The sequence below is a fragment of the Taurulus bubalis genome (genome assembly GCF_910589615.1).
Source record: "Taurulus bubalis genome assembly, chromosome: 6".
NCBI classification, from domain to species: Eukaryota; Metazoa; Chordata; class Actinopteri; order Perciformes; family Cottidae; genus Taurulus; species Taurulus bubalis.
Genome location: NC_136594.1, coordinates 10,320,790 through 10,341,696, shown reverse-complemented (window position 1 = coordinate 10,341,696; position 20,907 = coordinate 10,320,790). Strand labels below are relative to the sequence as shown.

The 20,907-nt window shown below is 39.3% G+C and overlaps 1 protein-coding gene across 1 annotated transcript in view; it reads right to left on the bottom strand.

Moving 5' to 3' along the window:
- Window positions 1–842: 842 nt before the first annotated feature.
- Window positions 843–20,907, bottom strand: part of coro2aa (coronin 2Aa) — a 34,218-nt gene continuing 14,153 nt past the window's right edge. Inside the window, exons 2-12 of the mRNA XM_079219625.1 lie at window positions 14,612–14,812; window positions 11,542–11,658; window positions 10,364–10,513; window positions 9,514–9,693; window positions 8,571–8,687; window positions 6,792–6,896; window positions 6,609–6,705; window positions 5,555–5,667; window positions 5,324–5,414; window positions 4,551–4,810; window positions 843–2,422 (exon numbers count right to left, since the gene is read on the bottom strand). Coding sequence (XP_079075751.1) covers window positions 2,282–2,422; window positions 4,551–4,810; window positions 5,324–5,414; window positions 5,555–5,667; window positions 6,609–6,705; window positions 6,792–6,896; window positions 8,571–8,687; window positions 9,514–9,693; window positions 10,364–10,513; window positions 11,542–11,658; window positions 14,612–14,812 — 1,572 coding nt within the window. The 3' untranslated portion in view covers window positions 843–2,281. The remainder of the gene's footprint in view (window positions 2,423–4,550; window positions 4,811–5,323; window positions 5,415–5,554; window positions 5,668–6,608; window positions 6,706–6,791; window positions 6,897–8,570; window positions 8,688–9,513; window positions 9,694–10,363; window positions 10,514–11,541; window positions 11,659–14,611; window positions 14,813–20,907) is intronic.

The following is a 20,907-nucleotide window of genomic DNA, read 5'->3' as shown; positions in this document are numbered from 1 at the left end:
ACCAACAGCATTGGTGGTCAGAGTTTACTACGGCCGGGGCATTGCTGTTCCTGGACAAAAGTCAGCCAGAGATGAAGCTGTGCTAGAACGGTCCTGCCAGAGGTCAAAAGGTCCACAATTGTTTTGAGGCCAGTGTGTCTGTGTGAGCGTGGGTTGGTGTGGCAGTTTCCATGCGTTAAATCTTTCACAAGAGGCTATGAAATTCAAGCCAAATCTAGAATATCATTATGGTGCTTGTGCTTCTCACTACATAAATGCAGGCATGCATGATAATTTGTGCTGTATCCGAGTGGTAATCTTGGGATGAACAGCTATACCGTTTGTGTTGCCTAATATCTGTTAGCGCTTCTGTAACATCTATGCGTATTTACATGGCAGATACTTGTTCCTCAACATGGAGAACAAGGGAATGTTTAAAATCTGAAAGCAACTAATATGAGAAACTGGTCTGACGTGAGGGCAGCATGAGCTATAAACACAATTCAGAAGTTCCTTGAGGGAAAACGCATTTTTTTATCCCATTAGGAGGGACTTCACGAAGTGCTCAGTGCGACTTTGTGTACATTTTGGTTATTGAAGTCTTTGCAGTTAAATTAATATAACCTCACAGCGAAGCATTTAAAAACAAAACATTGATGTTTTCCTTGTCACATGTAAGTAAAATGTTTATTTTAAGAGATGAAGACCCATCTCATTTTTTTTTTAAACTGAAACATCATACTGGTAACCCTCTGTCATATTCTAAAATATACATATATATATATATATATATATATATATATATATATATATATATATATATATATATATATATATATATATATATATATTTACTCTATATTTACTTGATCTGATAATGAAGACCATTCAACCGTTTGAAGCTCCAGAACATGAGAGTAAAAGATGAGATGGAGATTGTTTTTCCAGCGCTGCATTCAAGATTCAAGGACAGAAATGAACTGTCAAGCTAAATAATAATTTGGGCTAGCATTTAACAACTACAGGTCTTGCATATAAATGGGTTCTATAAATAATATCCTAATCATACATACAATACAGCAGAGATACTATGTGATATATCTGACAGTAGACACATTTCTATCATCTCAATATATATCATATCTCCCACCTGAACTCCAGCTATCACTCACCAGACATATGATGTGCTGATATTTTACTATCCACTCAAGAAGCAGATACTCTTTCATCTTAAAATATGAATAGAAAATCCCATTGTCATGTTTCAGATTTTTACAAAGATCAATAAAAGACACCTTATTGAAGAAAATACATTCAGAACTGAAAACTAGTGGAGCACAAACTGACCCAGAAGTAGTGCAGGACCACGGCTCTACAATGGCTTTAAATAGTTTCTTCACAGTGACTCCACCTCAGGAAAAATTAAAGCACGCTTTTTATCCTGTATGTGTGCTGTATTTAGCAAAATTACAATCGGGAATTAAGTACTTGAACAAATTGTAATTTTTCTTTGCCTGTATTTTAAAATAAATATAAAAATTAAGAACTGCTACATGGCATCAGTTACATAATTGGCTTACACAATAGTTGCTGTGAAACACATTGATTCATTTTCAATTTTCCAGTCATTAAAAAATAAGAACAAATGCAGCTCAATGGAACACAGGAACACGGCTGGGATCATGATATTGTCATTAATTTAGCCTCGCTCTCATTCAAGCACTCATTCAAGCATACATTAAAAACACCACAGCCACCTCCACTTACAGTAGTTTAAATATTGGAAATAAAACAATCACCAAGCATAGAATATAAATTCTGCGTTATCGCACAATCACACAGGATATCTGCTCCTGCCCTGCAACAACTTTCAAACACGCAGTTAGCCACATCATTCAGTCGAGACAGGCACAGACATCCTGTTTTATCTCCAGCTACAAAGAGCATAAAAAGCAAAAAATTACAATTAACTTGCATAGCTTTGAAGCGTACAAAAGAATGGTCAAGGTCAACAGGTGCAAATAGTTTTAAATCATGTTACAGCTGGGTGAGACTCAGTGTTTGAATGTATGTACATGAACAAAGAATATGTGCACCGTGTGTGGAACAGACAGAAAACATAAAAGCTGAGGTTTAAATCACCCCTACATGTGCAGTAAGTATGGAGGGCCCATTAAAGGTAAAGCGGTGAGTCGGGAACCTAAGAACAGGTGTCGTGGTTTGAAGATGGGGTTAGTAAGTTTGTACAGTAATGCATGTGTTCCTTGAGGAGGTGAAGGTGACCCCGTGGGTCAGGCAAGTCTTAGAGTGAGCTCTGGTGAGACTGGGAGTTTTTGATGTTCTTAATCTCCAGCTCCAGCTGTTTAACGCGCACGTCCCTCTGGTTGAGGAGCTCCCTCAACCGCCGGATCTCCTCCTGCTGCTTGTGAAACTTCATTCGCAGCTGTGGACAAAACAAATGCACAATATATTGTGTTATACTGTATAGCAAGGGATTTCCACTGGAGACGGGGGAGACATGTTGACTTATTTGCTACTTTTAGGCTTCAGTTTGATTTACTCATTTACTGATGTTGATATGTTCATCTCGGTCCCCCTCGCAATACTTAAAGGGTAACTTTGGTATTTTTTACCTGGACCCTATTTTTCCATGTTTTTGTGGTTAAATGGCTAACAGGGACAACCAATTTTGAAATTGGTCCAGTATCAAGGCAGAAATCTGCAGACGGCGTTAACGGGCTGCAATGTATTCATAGCCATTTCTGTCCACTACAAATGCTTGTTTTTCCCACTGACAGGCTCAGATGTTTCTTCCAAGTGTCTGACAACATTATGGAAATGACCCTACAGAGAAATAAAACATTTTTCTTTTTACCTTTTGCTTGATCTGGTCTGTTTGTTACTCAGAGCAGTCAAAATCAGCTAAATATTCAGCCATGAAAAATATGTATTTTAACACTGGTAATATAGACTGTACTGTACAGTGTTGTACTGCAACACAAAACTCGCCCCTCCTCACACCAACTCCACTCAAGTTTCCGCCGTTGTCCTCCGGCAACAAGTCACATGACATAATAACAAACAGAAAGCAAAAGGTACGAAAAGTGATTCATACTCTGTATTTCCTTTCCTTTCCATAATGTTGTCAGATACTTATAATAACAACCAGAGCATGTCAGTAGCAAAAACAAGCACTTTTAGTGGACGCAAATTGACACACACGCACAATTGCCTGATATGATTACATTGCAGCCATTTAGCGTCTGCAGCGTTTTCCCTTAATACTGGACAATAAAAAAAAAAAAAGTTGTCCCCATTAGTGTTAGGAAAATTCACTCAACACCACGGAGTAAAATCATTAAATCAAGAATATTTATTCTTCAAAGAAGGAGCAGAGTCAGAGTTACAACATGATATACAAATTGCATTTCCTAGACTGCTCGTAGAATGAGCGAAGGACGACCTTCTTAAATATATATGGTCTTCAATACACAGAGGCCCACATGACACCTTCATGGCTCTATCATGAGCCCTTCCCCTCATCTGATAATTTGGCCTGCCATGGCCAAAGTCACAAGACAACAAGTATCCATATGTTCCCAAACAGAGACATACTGATATGACTGTCTCATGATTTATCAGAAAACTCGCCATGTTCGTGTGTAAGTTTTAACATGAGAGGGAGAGTTCAATGAAAAGTCACTGGCCTTATTAATAATAAATATAACGAATGAACCGTCTAAATGATTCTGAAGGTAACATTAAAACAGTACTAAAACAAGAGTAAATACGTTTTGCTTCCAACATTTAGTCACTTAGATATATAAACACGGGATGAAAAATACCAGAGTACCTTTAAGGGTAAGGCCAATGATATATTTTTTATATCTCATGGAAAAAACAAAACCAACAATTTGTTGCTTAGCACCAAGCCAAAAAAAACAGGTCTAAAAACAGGTAACAAAGATATATTGTAGAAACCTTATTGCATACATATGGTTGGTTGGTATGTTTTGGTATGTTCATGAGATTTATTGTCAATAACAAACATCAGAAGCTTTTTCTTTGAGCTTTCTGAGCAGCAGCTGTGTGTAATGGACTTTTTTTACCCACAGTTTTGCATTTCTCAGGTCTAATGTGATTGGTGGAGCTTGTTTAAGCAGCCTGACAGGACTAAAAAAAAACTTCTCCGTCTTCCCCGCATGTTTTGGGGGAAAACATCTTTAAATTCATATTTGTATTTACTGCTGACAGTGCAGTTTTATTATTCTAATAAAAGTTGCCAAATGAACATCAATCAAAGTGACGACTACGATTTTTTTTATTTAAGTTTAAAGTCTTGTCATACTTCATTAATTTTATTCTATTTTAATTTTATGGTTCGAAAACAGCTTTCTCGCACATTTCTAATTTCTAATTCGTCCGTTGGACTTATGGGAAACACCAAGTTCTATATAATTTCCCCATTAAGTGTAATTACCTCGGTTGTAAATAAATAGCATTGACATGGTTTTTAGACACATGCTTTTGAAAACAAAACTCGAAGAATGACAAAAAAAATCATCCGGTACCTCATTCTCTGTCCTGGGCGGAGAGCAAAGACCGAGGTCTTCTCCGTTGCTGACGGGTGTCCGACTCCGGTCGTCCTCTGTATTGTCGTTGTCCTCCTTGCTGTCTTTGGTTCCCACTTTGTCCTGAATGTAAGACAGCTGCAGCAGGCCTGGTCGGCTGTGAGACCGGCGAGTGTCCAAAGAGTTTTCCCGCCCCTTGCTCATCTCTGAGTATGATTCTGGTACTTGACTTCCAGGCTTCAGAGACATTAGCACTGGACCTGGAGGACAAAGGAAGAGGAGCTGAAAGATCGTATATCTTTAAATGAGATTAAAATGTTCTCAGAGATTAACCCTAATGAATTGTTATAAATGAAAACTACCTGACAGTTGAAATCAGTCCTACCTTGACCAGCTACAACGTTTTAAAAACAACCTTTTAAATTAAGAACTCAGAATATCATTTACATTTCTATGAATATAGTACATAATGAATGAGTTCATGAAAATTTAAAAAGTAACATTTTAGTTTTACATACAATATTTGAATAGTTTCAATCAGACAATTAAATGTATTTAACATCACTTTGTTTATTTTACATATTGTTATTACTTTTTCATGCATATGCCATCTTAATACCAAATGAATACTCTTGTCAACATTGTGATCTTGATTCCACGAGCGGCACTTTCTTTCTTTTCAGGTATATTTCAACCCTGAGTTTGGAGCAGTTTACCACCCTAACCTGTAGACCTCGCCAACATTCATAAATGTCTCACACATACGTTCTGACCTTTATCAACGCAGCTGAGCCACTCCTCTGCAGACAAAGCAGGCTTGTTACCAGCAGTCATTGGATAGATGTCTTCTTGGTATGACTCTGACTAGAAACACATGCACAGTACATTTCAGACAGACGTACTTTACGGACACCAAATTAGGCCTCATCGGCTTTAAAGTGGATGATTTTCTTCTACATATATCCGGTGGTGTTTGTGGTCTGTGTGAGTGGATGTGCTCTCACCCTGCGGGGTACGATCATAGAAAGAGGCTCGATGAGATTCTTGATTGTCACCAGTTTGTAGAACCTGAACACCTCACAGGAGTTCACATCCAGACCTCTTTTTGGCATCACACCTGAAGGAAGACACACAGGCCGAGGCAGTTTAAAAAGTGAGCAGAAAGTGTGCTGACTGACAGAGATACGGTAGAAATGTAAGAGAACACCAACACAGAACAGAAATATAATGTAGTGTTATCACATCATGGCTTGAAAAGAAAGAGAATAAATCTTCAAAATATATTCAAAAGGCCTTCAACAGGCGCACATGTATGTTCATATTGCAATGGACCATGTATGCAGGATCATACCCACAGGACCATGTGCAGTAAAGAAAGTACAGGCTTTTTAACAACCACTTTAATTAAAATGGATTGTTTCTGGTCATTAGACCTTTACAATGACTTTGGCATTCCTTTTTCTTACATTTTTGGACTGCTTTTAAAGTTCTTAATTATCATATGCATAATAATTACAGAAAAGCTATCACTGGCCATGACAATCTTAGATTCTTTAGTGTTTTACTTGCATGCTTTTTCACAGCCTGAGATCTAAGACATATAGTAGTACTTTTTTGCAGCAGGACTTTAATTTAAAAATTGCCTAAGTGGCTGAAAATGAGTCTAATATATGCAGTTTCATGTATAAACTACGGTTGTAAGAAAATGGTAATATTGTTAACTAGGATCTAAACTTCTTTCATGTCACTACATTCTTGTTTTGAGTTTATAGTCTAAAATGAGTGCACGTCTAACTGCAGTTAGACGTGTCACATCACGTGAGCTTCACCTTGATCAGCCGGTTTGGCTATTCAAATATTGCAGCATTATTTGCACAGCCGCTTTGCTTACAGGTGAAAGGGAGTCAACACGGCTAGAAGGCAGGCGGAGTTTCCACACATTCACATTATACACACATTTAAGTCAGTAAATTGTTACATCACAAATTTTGGAGCTTGATTAAAAAAAGCAAAGTTCCAGTGTATGTGTGTGTTTGTATGTGTTCGGTTTTTTCTTACCCATTCCTTTCTGAGGTAGGCTTGAGCGGTACTCTGTTAGAAAGTAGATATATGGTTTTTCTGAGCTGATCTCATAATACCTCATATTTCCGTCACCCTGACAGAGACAAGAGAAGACTTTGTCACAATAATATTCAAATTATTTAGTGTATAAAGACTTTCTTGTTGCTTTCAGAGACCTACCTTCCCAGCAAGGTAGATCATGTGTGTGTCGGGGTCGTAGAAAGGAAAGAGGACTCCTGACGAACCATCCAGGTTCTCTTGTGACAAAGGCACAGACAGATCGTCCTACAAACACACACCGGAATAAAAAACAAAACACTTCAGCACCAGCAACATGACCAGCATTCCCTCATATCAAAAACACTCAATTATTTAAATCCACTTCTACATAAAAAGCACTCTCCAGCGCTGAATTAAAAACACTGCGTGCTCAATCCCTAATCCCTGTTTTGGCTATAATCTTCCACCCACGATACACTCTCACACATCAAAACACACCAAAGTCCACCAGTTTGTCCACTAGGTGGCAGAGTTGTGTTTGTGATAGAGTTTCCTCTTCATATTTAGCACTGTATTAGCCTCACTGTATGAGCATCCCTGTATTAGCCTCACTGTATTAGCATCCCTGTATTAGCATCCCTGTATTAGCCTCAGGGATCACCCATTTGTATTTGTTTTTTTTAACAGTCCAAGTATCTGATCCATACATAACATAATTTGGACAAATTCAAATGAACCAATGATTTGTTGAACACCCTTTCCCAAAGTTAATTATTTACAAAATATTTCCTTTCTATACATATTAAATTTCAATATTCAACTGTCCTTTTATCCTGAATCTCTGCTACTCAGAGGTTTTAATGACGTGGGCCAGGAAATAGGGCCGTCTAGACTTTGGACCTCTCTACCAAATATGAAATATGAATTCTCTACAATCGGCATTGGCATTGTTCTTATTTCTGGGTCTTTGCCATTATTATTTTTTTGACATTTTAATGTTCTTCTTATGTGGATTGTCGACATGAACTTATGTAGTTCGGGGATCTGTATAGATCTCTATTTATTGTTGCTAAATGTAATAAAACTAGCAGATGAATTATTGAGTTAAGGCCCAAAACTAATTGTATGAGGTCACAGTGAACTATGAAAATCGAATCGTATCGTAAGATCGTATCGTAAGATCGTATCGTAAGATCTTCGAGTTTTCCGCCAAATTTGAAGAAAAATGGCCTCTTGTCGTTCCTGAGATGTTGCGCTCACGAGAATACTGCAGGCGTATGAAAAACCCAAAACATGATGCCTCCGGCCACGGCTGTCGCCGGTATGGGGCATAAAAATGAATTACAACAACCGTCTTTAGTTAAGCCGCTGGACTTTTACCATCAGATCTCACTGTAATTGTGGGTTCCCCTTTCTGAGCAGCCAGATGATTAATAGATATTCAAAATAGTTAGACTTGAGTAGTCGTCTAAGCTGCAACGATTAGACAACTACTCGATTAGTCACTTCCATTAACTATTTTGAATATCTATTAATCATGTGGCCTTTTTATTTGAAAAGTGGTTAAACATTCGCTGATCATCTGACAGTAAACTAAACATCTTGAATCATTGATCGAACACAACAAGATATTTAAAAACAAACTCAACGGTCCACCTCTATAATATGGACCAATATAATTTTTCAGAGCTTCAGACCGCATCTGGTCTTTATTAGTGAGTGGAGCTGGTTCCAGTGTCCCCACATGCCCAAAGTGTGGAGCTCCATTCACCTGATAACAAGTGATTGTATGCGTCATCACGTGACAGCAACCTCTACATATTGAAACCAGATCCAGCTTACAATCTGCTGATTAAGACCGTGAAATGTGCATTAAAGCGCAGAAAAAGCAAGTTTGGGGACTTTTGAGGTGAGAGGGTTCTGTCACAAAATACTCCCCAAGCGGTCATTTGCCCTCACCTGATCCCACAGAGCAAACTGTCGGTCGTTGTAACGGGAAGTGCCCGATGTGAAGAGCATCTTCAGGTTACCCAGGAACAGCACCTTGCTGGCTTTGTGTGTCTTGCAGTTGGCTTCCTGCAAACACAATATGCTTAAAACAAAGCACCAAGCATATAAAACATTTGATGCGTACCGTTTTTAAGTAATCTAAAAAGGTATAGGATAATAATAGCTCAACATTACAGCATTGTGACGTAATGTTCTGTATTCTTCCACGTGAGCTTGTTTGGCAGGCCGAAATAGCGAAAGCGGACCGATATAAAGTGTGTGAGTCAGTGGCGGGTGACCTCCAGGTCTGTGGAGCTATGCCACGGGCCGGCTCTGGCCAGAGGTGTCAGTTTTGGCGGTGTGCTGCTGGATGAGGGCCCGGGTTGAGTAAGGGGGAAGAGGCAGGAACTCCCACTTATGCAATATTGACTGGGATGCTATTGTACAAGACATCTAAGGCTTGTGGTTTTTAGCTTTTATTGATTTTCAGAGGAACATATTCATTTAACAGATTTTCACTCGGATTGTATGTCGTCATTTATCCAAAATTGTGTTTTCACCCTCAAAAAGACCTCCAGTTTCTTTATTGCAGTTTAAAGTGCATGAGGTTCTTCTACGAAGAGAGCATTTGAATAAAGCTTCCAATAAAAGTCTGAGAGAAAATGTGAATGAGCTGCTAATAATGCAACAGAGTCAAAAAAATGGTTTGTGCTAAAAATGGTATAACAAAAAATAATATTTTTTTAAATAACTGAAATAAACACAAATCAATTCCTGTGTTTGCTGAAAATAAAAAAAAAATAATAATATCCTCAACTACAGGTATTTACAGATATAAGTGCACTCTCAAATTTACCTTCAGAATTGTCTAAAAACAGGTAAAGACAACACTCTCTCTCTCTCTCTCTCTCACCTGCTGTAGGTTTCCTGAGCGCGGCTCTATGAGCCGGAGCTTCCTGTCCTTGCAGGTGGTGGCTAGGAGGCTGCCCTCTGTGTTGAAAGACATGGAGAGGACGACATCTGTGTGGTGGCTGATTGTCCGTACGGGGTTTTTAATCACCTGCTCAGGACAGTCCAGGTTCCAGATCATCACCTGGAGGTTTAAATTACACTCACATGTAAATACACACACACATAATACAGAAATTCAACAACAAATCACAAGTTAGTCTTAAACTCTAAGCTTTTGTACTTGAGGCTTTGACAATTTGGAGGAAATAAACATATTGATTTAAAAAAATTCATACCAATAGCAGCTAAAAAAACATTCCACTAAAAAGTCCATGTAAAAGTGTTTTAACTCATAATGGTTCTGACTTGACTCCACTCGTTTCTCTATATTAAAAGCTGGGTACACTTGAATCAAACTGCTTTGCATGAAGTGATGAAGTACATCACAAACTAAATGTGTTTACAGCTGTTCGCACAGTCAAAAGTTGGGCAACTTGGTATATTCTTTAATTAGACTGGATGCTTGTGAGAAAGGCTGGCTTGGTCCCATCTCTGCTTCTCTTTCTTCTTAAACGGGTGAAAATGATCTGAATGCAGTAACATGTGACGTGCTTGTGACGCTGTGCACAGATACTCACAAAGGCAGAGGATTGCATTGTCATAGTGAGCAATCCCCATCATGATACATGAGCAAGTACTGGGCTGCTGTGACCTGTTTGGCTGCATTGTACTACATAACACGAAATAGATTGTAGTTGTGCGTGACTGTGTTGGGTTTAGTGTGTTTGTGTGTGTGTGTGTGTGTGTGTTACCTGGTAGTCATAGGCCGTACTGAAGAGAATGTTGTTGGCGGTCGGGTGCCACTCAATGAGGCCCACTCTGCGGCTGTGACCCTGAAGCTCCTTCCACGCTGATGTGATGTTCTTCAGCACACCATGAGGAGGGATTTCCCACACTTTCACCTGTAGATACACACACAGGACACCACATTAACAAACACACAATGCAACTAGAATATAAACTCAATATTGTTGTGTGTTGTACTTGAGTACAAATTAGAGGTAATCAGGGAGGGAAAAGTATTTTTTACTTTAATTATATTACAGCTTTAGTTACTTTACACATTTTGACAAAGATTTGTGCAAACAAAACATATGAAGAACTTATAAGATATGTACAGCAGACCTTAATAGTCCATTAACAAATTAGTCAATTGACAGAAAACTAATTTGCAACTATTTTAATAGTTAAGTAATTTTTAATGCGAAAACATTTCCTTTGAAATGTTTAAATATTTATCTCATAATTTTAAGATTTGGAATGTTGGTGGGACAAAACAAAGCATTGTCAAGGTGTCACTTCAGATTTTGGGCTGCATTGCACACTATTCTGAATTTTTACTAACCAAATTACTTACCAAATGTGTTGCTTGAAAATTAATCTGTAACAATGTTTACTGAGGTAATAAATCAAGTGAGACATTTGGTAATCGACTCAATCAGACTTCTTTTTGCAACCAGAGGAGTCGCCCCCTGATGGCCATTTGAAAGAATGCCAGTTTAAGGTAATTCCTCATTGACTCACTGTTCAGACCCGTATGGTTGCTGCCTGCGTGTAACAAGGTTTTTATAGTGTGGTATTAGCACTTTTACTTGAGTAAACACACACAATAAACAAACCGTCTTTGCTCTTAATACCTCTAAATCTATGAAAATAGCCATTAAAGAAATAATCCAGGGTCGACTGAATAGGTAAAATAAACAGTCTTAAACTCTGTTGACTCTTCCTTTGTCTTTCTGTGTACAGGGATTTGTTATCTGCTAAGTCAGTGCTAAGGAATGTGTGGAATGACTTTTAGTTCTTCTTGAAGGCTAAACAGCAAGGCAATAAAATGATCTCCATGCTGCCACATGCTCATAATGCAGAGAAATGACAGCACATCAGTAAACCATTTTGAAAATGTACTTTCTGTGCGTGTGTGCGTACAAACCGTGGTGTCCTCGGAGCAAGAGGCGATGCAGTAGTCGTTGAAGGGATTCCATTTGATGTCTAACACGTTGCCTCTGTGGCCCGATATTCTGGGTTGGAGAGGATCCACTTTACCCGTCTGATATAAAAACAAAGAAAAATAAAAACAATGAAAACACAGGCATATTAACAAAAAAATGTGTATTGCTGGGTTGAATGAGTTGTTTGATATTTTGGGATATATGCTAATTTGTGTTACTGCCAAGAAGATTGACAACACTCTTGTGTCTGAACGTTGAATATGGCTAGTTAGCTTAGCATAAAGACTGGAAGCAGAGGGAAGCAGTAAACCTCTTCAAAAGGTCACAGCGCAGCTCTACAGCTCACTAATTAACACGTTACATCTTATTTGTTGTAGGCCCTTCAATCAAAAATGAGATAAAACATGCTAAAAGACCCAATCAGGAGGACTCCAGAATCTGATGCAAATTAACGATCCCCTTCACATGACATGTTGTCATTTAAATCATTGTTCTTTGCAAAACTCCATCAATTTACCATTGCACTTCTATAACATGCTGAGACTTACGGTAAAAAGTAAAAGAAAAAAAAAAGGATCATATTCGATGCATCAAAACCAGAGATATTTTCCTTTGCCTACATTACCCACAAAGCAACTCAATCACTTCCAGTTCAGGTTCACCAGAATGTCCAGGTGTGCTATACCAGTAATGCATAATGTAGCCTCAAATTGCTAGCCTCAAGCAGAGATGAGGAGGTCTGGTAAAATTACTTTTTAACTCCACATCAAGAGATTTTTTTTTTCATTTTCAGATTCGACTAAACCATGGCATCAGACAGCTTTATACAACTGTTTCCACATATGCAGTAGTACTTCCAAAGTCCTGTAAGCTGACTAATACAATCTAAACTTCCCCTTTAATATAACAAATATCGGTTGGAGCAGCTTTAAAGATAGCCGGCTGAAATATAGAACCGGTCTGGTTATTCTCTGGAGGTTGGTGAAAGTGTCCCAGCATGCCTTGCAGTCAGACCCCTGTTGACATTAACATGAAACCCCTCAAACTGAAGGTGGAATTACACAAAACATTGTGACACACGCCCTGGTTTTTCCTGATTCTATGGCAAAAGTCTGACTAAAGATTTTCTGCCTCAACAAGACTGCTAATTGTGTCGTTTGTTTGAACAGAACATTCCCTCGGCTGACACACTCACACCTGCAGGCTAGATTACTGAGCAGGTAAGGTGTGTGTGTGGAACATGGGAATGATGTAACAATTATCTGTGCTTTCCTGGAAACCTGACACATGCACAAGTGAGTACACCATAGCTGTTCTGTTCAATGTGTCAACTACTTTCTCCTCAGAACAATAGCTTATCTGTGAGTGCACACACATGGATGGTAGGTGAACATAGACTGTATATAGTATGAAGTGGAGGGCGTCAGACGCTTCACCTCCTTGAGACAGTGAAAAGAGGGGAAGAGGGGAGGTCAGAAAATGAGTTATGTCATTCCTAAACTCGTATGCAGTTCCTGCCCATGCCAGGACGGTGGTGATAACTCACAGAGACAATTTAAAAGACAGAGACAGACGGAGAAAGGGAAAAAGGAGGGAGAGGTGTTCAGCTTGATGAATGGCTCTGGACTGGAGATATAGAGCAGGACCGTAAATTCCACCAGCACACGAGTGACGAGGTCTGGCTCAGGATCACTATTGTTACTGATAACACCAGTGGATATGATAATGTGCATAAAGATCGTCTGGGAGAGTATTTGATTAATCACATTTAAGGTGAAGTTTGGGAGTGAGAAAAGATAGAATAATGAGGAGGAAAAGAAGACCACATGCAATGTTTAGGTTAGAGTGAAAGAGCTGCCGGGGGTTTCCTGGTATTTAGAGATTGAGTTTTGGCTACACTGTTATCTATATATATATAAAATCTGAGAGCAGAGCTGTCTTCTCCAGGTGTGCTGTGTGTGCAGGAGCAAAGAGAGGAGCAATGGGAGGTATTGAACGGTCAGCAGATGAATACTTTTTTACCAGAGACAAAAAAAATAATTAAAAGATCTGCTCTTCCTAATCACTTCTAATGTGAACTGACATATCTTTTGTAAAACTGCCCAGCTTTTTGGTTGAAGTCGAAGTTTTCATGCTGATTTTTCCTGATTTCTCCTGTTGTATGCCTGTTGGTAGCTAGCAGAAAGAAACCATCAGCAGTATGCTCATTGGCAACAGTAAAAACCATCTTTTTATAATAACTATAATGAACTACAAGGATCATTAGCAATCTCGAATCTTCTTCTTTTGTTAGCATTGTTTAAACAGTGACCCCAGTGATTTTCTCCAGCCCTTATAATCAAACTGAATTGCCATTTAAGTTCACTTAATTATAACTCTGACTGAAATTGTGTTCATGTTGTGCTTTTGTTTTGCCTTAACCAGTTATGAGTGATGCCTCTCCTTGAAGCAGTTAATGATTTTCACAGAATTAAAATACATATTGGGATTTAAGAGTTTGTTATTAACCATACAACAACATGTACAGTTATAATGTCAATCTCAGGTTGTTATTCTTGATGCAATTTTTTTTATCCATGTAGCTACTTTTAAGTACAATGTCAATCTCTTATGAATGGAGAAAAAGTTTAGTTGTGTTTTAGAATGAAAACCCTTTTGAGGGGGCATTTTAAGTGGAGAGCTGTGGACAGGATGCAAAGTCATTTTATATGCAAGAAGTTTTTGCCTGATTAGTGTTTCCACACTGCACCTTTCAAAAATAATATGTGTCCAGAACAACGCCCCTCCCACCCCCCCGCCCCCCTCCACTACACAATGCATAAGCTGTGTACACAACATCAGACCAAATTTAAATACTGAAAGAAATGGAGATTAAAAGGTCTGTAGCTGGCCTTTTCCCCATTGTAGCAAGAGAAATTGTCTCTCTTCAAAGTCCATATGCACAAAATCATCACAGTATCCATTATCAACATCCTGAGAGTAATAGTGCACATGCCCCTTTGAAAAGCTGACATCAGTCTGTAAAATCTGCCATGAGATGGAGATACTCACATGATGGATCGACAGCACAAGGAAGGCCCCTCCCCCGGCACACTCAGTGATGACTGCCAGGAAACGTGGGTTGACTGCACAGAAGTTGTTGTCCTGGACGCTGCATGTGATTGGCACGCCATCATAGCAGCCCTCCTTGGTGGCGGCCTTACCAAACACGTGGCGAAATTTGGAGCTGCGGTACTGAGGACGCCATGTCATCTGAGAGAAGAGGACGGGAGGGAGGGAGGGAGGAGAGGAGGTCAGTCAAGGAGAATCATCTCTCACAGTTATGGTGATAGTGTATTGTATAGGTGTGGATACTCCTATTCCTTTCTCACAAGTAACTGCAGATGTGATACATTTTTACAGACATGAACAGCCTGGAGCGGGACAGGGAACTAGTCCCAAGTTGTCAACAACAACAAAAAGAACAATATAACATTTGATTGTGTTGGGCGTTAATGGATCAGTATTAAACAATAACACAAAAGTTGATGAAGCCTTGAATAATTGTGTTTCATTTGTGAAGGCTCTCTGCAGGATTACTAAGGGATCTATCGATAGCAAATCATTATTGTCTTGGTTGAGTATATGCAAGCTGTCTATACAGAATGTTTGGTACACCAGTAATATAAGCATGACACAGTAATTCCTCCATTTAACAATAGAGAGTACAAGTAAATAGAATAGCCGGATTATAACCCGGTGTTAATACTCTGAAACGGAAAGGCGACTTGAAAAACAAATGATAGAAGGCCTTTGACTTAACCCTTAAGCGCTCATTGTCCACCTTATATAATTTAGTTTGAAATGGTTTCAAACAATTACATTTGTATTTAAATGCTGATTACAATTTCTTGTGGTGTTTTTCGGACACCATAAGGAGAAGGAAACCTTTGAGACTTCCAAAATCTCTCTTTTTAACCACTTTCTTTAAAGGTAGTCGATGCATATGTCATTATTGTAAGAGTTAAGTGGCTCTGGTCCGCTGGGACGAGGGCTGACCAGCCGGCATGTCTGCTCTGCTACTCTGCCTGCCTGCTGCATGGTCATTACTTATGAATTAGGGGTGGAGGAGGTTGATGGACAAGATATTAACGGAAGACATGGACCCAAACAACAACACAGGGAGAGCCAGGAAGTAAATGTAAATAGGGCAAAGTAAGACAACACAATGCACAGCACAAACAAATCACAACACACTGTTTTCTTAGAAATGGGACCTAAAAACAAGTCCTGTCCTTGAAAACAATGACATCATTCTCCTGTGTTATGTGGGCCACCCGCAGCCTTTCTGATGATGGCTAAATACATACAACCAAGATACAAACATTGTTATATGAAATACATGATGCAGTGTGTGTGTGTGTGTGTGGTTGCAGGATTTGCTGCCTGGAAAGGAGCTGTGCAGCGAATAAAACTGCCAGACGGAGTAAATGTGGTGAAATAAAATAAATAAAGAAGGAGAATCTCTGAGTAACAGAAATGCACAGGTGGAGAGTGTGACTCTACACGTCTCGGTTTACTCTTCTCGCCTTCTACCCCGAGGCCACAGAGCGCCTCATGCTGTCACACTGGAATGTCTCGCTACCTGAAGAGACGCTTCATTAAACTCTCAGGTGTTTAAGACTCTGACTGCCCCTAAGAACCATTAGTCACATCCATATGGCCATCCTGCAGTATTCATACAATTAACCTGTCAGGATACGAACATGTTGACATTATTTAATATCTAAAATTTACGCTGAGCACTAAACAAAGTACAGCAGGTATTTGATCATAAAGTATTTGACCTGATGGTGGCTCTAGATACAAATTGTGTAAATCACCAAAGTTATTACAATTCATCCTGTGGGGAACATGAACGTATGACACCAAATTCAATAAAAATCCATCAAAACCACAAATATTAACCTTGTGGTGGCGCTGGAGGAAAAGATACCAAATACCAAGGATTCCTCTATCTATATATCTCTATATATGTATATATAGGTTTTCTGTATGAAGTAAGTTATTCCCCTTCTGTAAACTCAAATGTCTCTAATAACGCATATTAGGTACTCAAAATACATTCTCGATCATCATTACCTCTCTGTGTGTGCGTTTAAAAGTATTGTTACCTGCTACAATTACAAAACACAATATTGAAAAGGTGACCTCATTGCAACTTTAATATGCAAAAAAGGCATGAAGGCCTGTGAGAAATCCCTATTGACCTCAATTAAAGAAACACACCGTTTGCAGCTTGAGCGCATGCCATACACATGCTATGCAATGCACATCTAGGGGGATCTAATCAGCATTCATGTACTGCTAAGGCTTATAAGACCAGAGGGAGAGGCTTCCAGGGCAGAACGCTAAGACATCTTGTCACATCTAAAGCAGGTTGTAATCAGGCCAGCTTCCTCTCAGCTGTGTCATGCAGCAGGTACACAGCAGGGCCGCATGGTGGGCGGCCTGTCTCGCAGAACTGATGACGAAAACACTACTCTGAGCTATTTTTACACCAGCTTCTTGCTGATCAAAAGGCAGTCAGGCACGTTTCACTGACAGCAGAAAAAAGGTTTTATTCACAAGGCTTCTTTGACAGGCTTTGAGTCTGGCAAACTAAAAACAAATGCAGCTCTTTTTGTCAGAGGGAAATTTATTTTAGTCCGCGACCAGTGAGTCACAGCAGCAATACCGCAATAAGGGGGCTGTAAAAACCTCATAAAACTAAACTGAAAACACAGATATGACTTTAAAAAAATAACTCGTAAACGCATACACTAGCAGCCACTCCTCTCTTTGGCTTGCCAAGGCTTGATGCTGCAGGAGGAGGGGTTCAAAGTTTACTTACTGGTTTCAAGATATCGGTTACTTAAGCAGCGTTGGGCCTAAAGCTATGAGCAGGAAGACAATTTGGACTCAAAGACACAGTGATCTACTATCAAGACTTCCAACTGATTGTCTGCAAGGACTTTCAGCCCTCTCCTGACCCAACAATGAAGACCACACAACCCCAAACTCTACTCCTCATATAACCAAGCACACACCAGCCTCGCCTTCTCTATTTTGGAGATGTAATGTTTAGTAAACGCTGAAAGTGAAATTCTAGACAGGGAATGTGCAGGCGCGAGCACATCTCATGCCTGTATGTTAAATGTACGAGTGTGTCCACATGTTCATTGTGTGAGCCTGAGTGAGCGAGACACACTTCCCTCGGTTTACGGTCTGCTATCATACACAGACGACAGCTTTCAACCTCTGTCCTGTAATAGGATAACAGCCACATTGGTAATCCAATAGCTGCTTCATTTCTACAGAGCACACGTGTGAATGAGTATGAAAGGATAAGACAGGCTGTGTGTGAGTGTGTCACTGTGTTTGCCTGGAGAATCTTTTAGCTTCGTGTGTGCATGCAGCACGTACACGAGTTATAAAACAGTTCTGAAAAACAATCCACTATCTGCACATTTTTTATGCCGTTTGTACAGATAGTCATTCAGTCACGCACACAAACCGGAGCACACATAAAAATATTGTGGCTTCCGCTTTGTCAAAAGCATGCCAGTGCATTGGTCCACATCCTTCGCTTTAGTGTAATGATTGTGTCCGTCATGTTTCAAAGCACTTTTGGAAGCCCTGGTATCCACAATTGCACATTCAGATGTTCAGATTAGCTCACAGTAGTCCTTTATTCTAGAAGACGGTTTTACAACTGATTTTTAATGATTAACGTGTATAGTAGTCGAGCTAGGGTGGGAACAGATGGAGAAAAAAATATTTTGCCGTGGTTTCTACATTTTGTAATTTCACAATATTGACAGAAATTGGGTTGTTTTGGAGAATCTATTGATTCTTAATCAGACTTTTTCTGGCAGCTTCTTTTTTTCTTTCAGCATATTTCGAGGACAAAATAAGACTGAACATGACAACATGGATCATTCAAATTTTGGCAGTTGAGTTGCATTGTGGGAAATGTAGACACCAGGTTTTAGCAAGGAAGAAATCTGGTAGAATTTGGATATGTGGCTGTATTAAAGGATTATTCAAATGTTTGACATCTTGGGTCTTCTTTTTGGAGTTTTGGCCATAATTTCTTTAAATTATCATAACATTGTGCGTATGAAAACAAGGGACTTTGCTACTAAAAAGTCTGATAGAAACATAAGAAGTCACACAATCAACAGTCTAAACTATTTTAACGGGATGTAAATGCTTAAGTACACTTGAAACGTAACAGAATTATAACAGATATCATAATCATAAAATTAACTATTTATTGTCTTGTTTTAACAGATAGAAACAACCTCCAATAACCTGTATAATTTGTAATCTGCAAGATAATAAGATTCACATCATGGATTCACTTAAACGCAGAGAGTCACTATGAACTGACGCAGGACTCAGAAACTAACACTATCAAAGACATTGGCCAACAGTAAGGCTGTGTGTTAAAATAACAACTCAATAAAGTTGATTTTATAGCACTAATTGAAACCAGCATTAAAAACTTTAATTTTAAAACTGCTTTAACACAAACAACAATAAAACACACAATAAGGTTTGAAGAACCAGGCACGCATAAGGAAAAAAGAGAAATAACACCTCAACACTGAGAATAAAGTACAATGTAACTCAATATTTAAAAAAGACAATTTAATTTAAAAGGACAAATTATCAGAAAGCCTTTCTATAAAGATTGGTCTTTGATACTGATGTAGCAAGCCGGAGTTCCTCAGGCGGGTCTTTCCTCAGCCAAGGAGCCATTTTTTAAACATAAACCAAACCATACTTAGCTTTTTAAATAGCGTATTGATGTGAAAATAAATTTGTATAACTCTTTTTTTTCAAAATGGGCCAGCCTGCACAACGCATCCGGGTTAAAAAAAAAAACTTTGCCAAAGTTAGAAAAGAGCAAAAATCGGACCGAGCATTCAATGGCAACTTTTAACACCGATGCCACACACACAAACACACACACACACAATTTGGTCAATACTGCAAAAGTCTTGAGGTTGGAGCTCTATGCTTGACTTCCACAGCTGTGACGAGCAGCTATGCATGCTCATAGGTTCATAAACCTCGACGTGAGAAACAGGATACCAGGCTTAATGAAAAGACCTCAAACAGACTGGGATTCAAACCACAAGGCACATATTTCAGTGAATGCCAGTGTTTTGAAGGTTGGATGCCACCATAAATAGACATCTGTGGTGGTGGTGGAGATGACTGGACTGGGACGGTGGATGATGATGTCATTTTCACTGTAGTGGAACGGCTTCAGTTCCATATTGACAATTTTTCTTTTGGTCTGTTTTTTTTTGGTTGTCAGCAAAAAATAGAAATACTTCCATGCTTATGGAAGCGAATGAGTGGCTGCACTTGTCCAAGTTTGAGCAATAGGATAATTAAACTAAAAGGAGTGCAGGACAAGCATATCGTCAAATAAATCTGTGCAGGCAACATATTTTTTTTAAATAGTTTTTCAAATATGCACATATTCAAAGCAAAGAGCTGGTTTGAAGACAGACTTTTGTTTCATCTTGTTCAAGCCTGTCTTCATGCACATCAAATTGGAATCCCTGGGGGAAAATGCGAGCGAGCACACACACACACCATTGCATCATATTTTGTAAGATGATGTTTTATATGGAAGGTCTACATTCATAACATGCATATTGTAGCTTAAACTTGTACTTAGTGCTTGGAAAAATGCACTTAACACAAACACACACACACACACACACACACACACACACACACACACACACACACACACACACACACACACACACACACACACACAGAGATCAATAACAGAATTGCAGAGGCAGGTCCAGGAGGGAGCAGGACATATCAAGAGACAGACAACACGGAAGAGAAAGAAAGAGTGAGCAATTAAGCAAGACGTAGTGTAAGAAAGTCAAACTGGGAGTTCAGCAGCACTCACCCTGTCGAGTGGGACGACACTGGCACAAGAAGGAGCAGTGGGTCCTTAAGTCAGTGGGAAAAAGTCTCTGCCTCCGAGATGCTAGCCACAAAAAACACCCCAAAAAATTAGTTTTCTGGTTTTACATCAAGAACACGGATCAACACTTTCCCTCGAAGCACACACACAACATACGCACACACACACCCCAACACATACACACATACATACAGACACACACCAAAATCTGTCACTGCACTACTGTCCGAGCAGAGGCGTAAGCTTCTTCTTTGATGTGCACAGTCCACACAGACAGTCAGAGGAGACGGTGGGTGTGTGTGTGCCGCATGAAGCCGAGTGCGTGTGTGAACAAGCAGGAGGGGAGAGCGCAGGAGTGTGT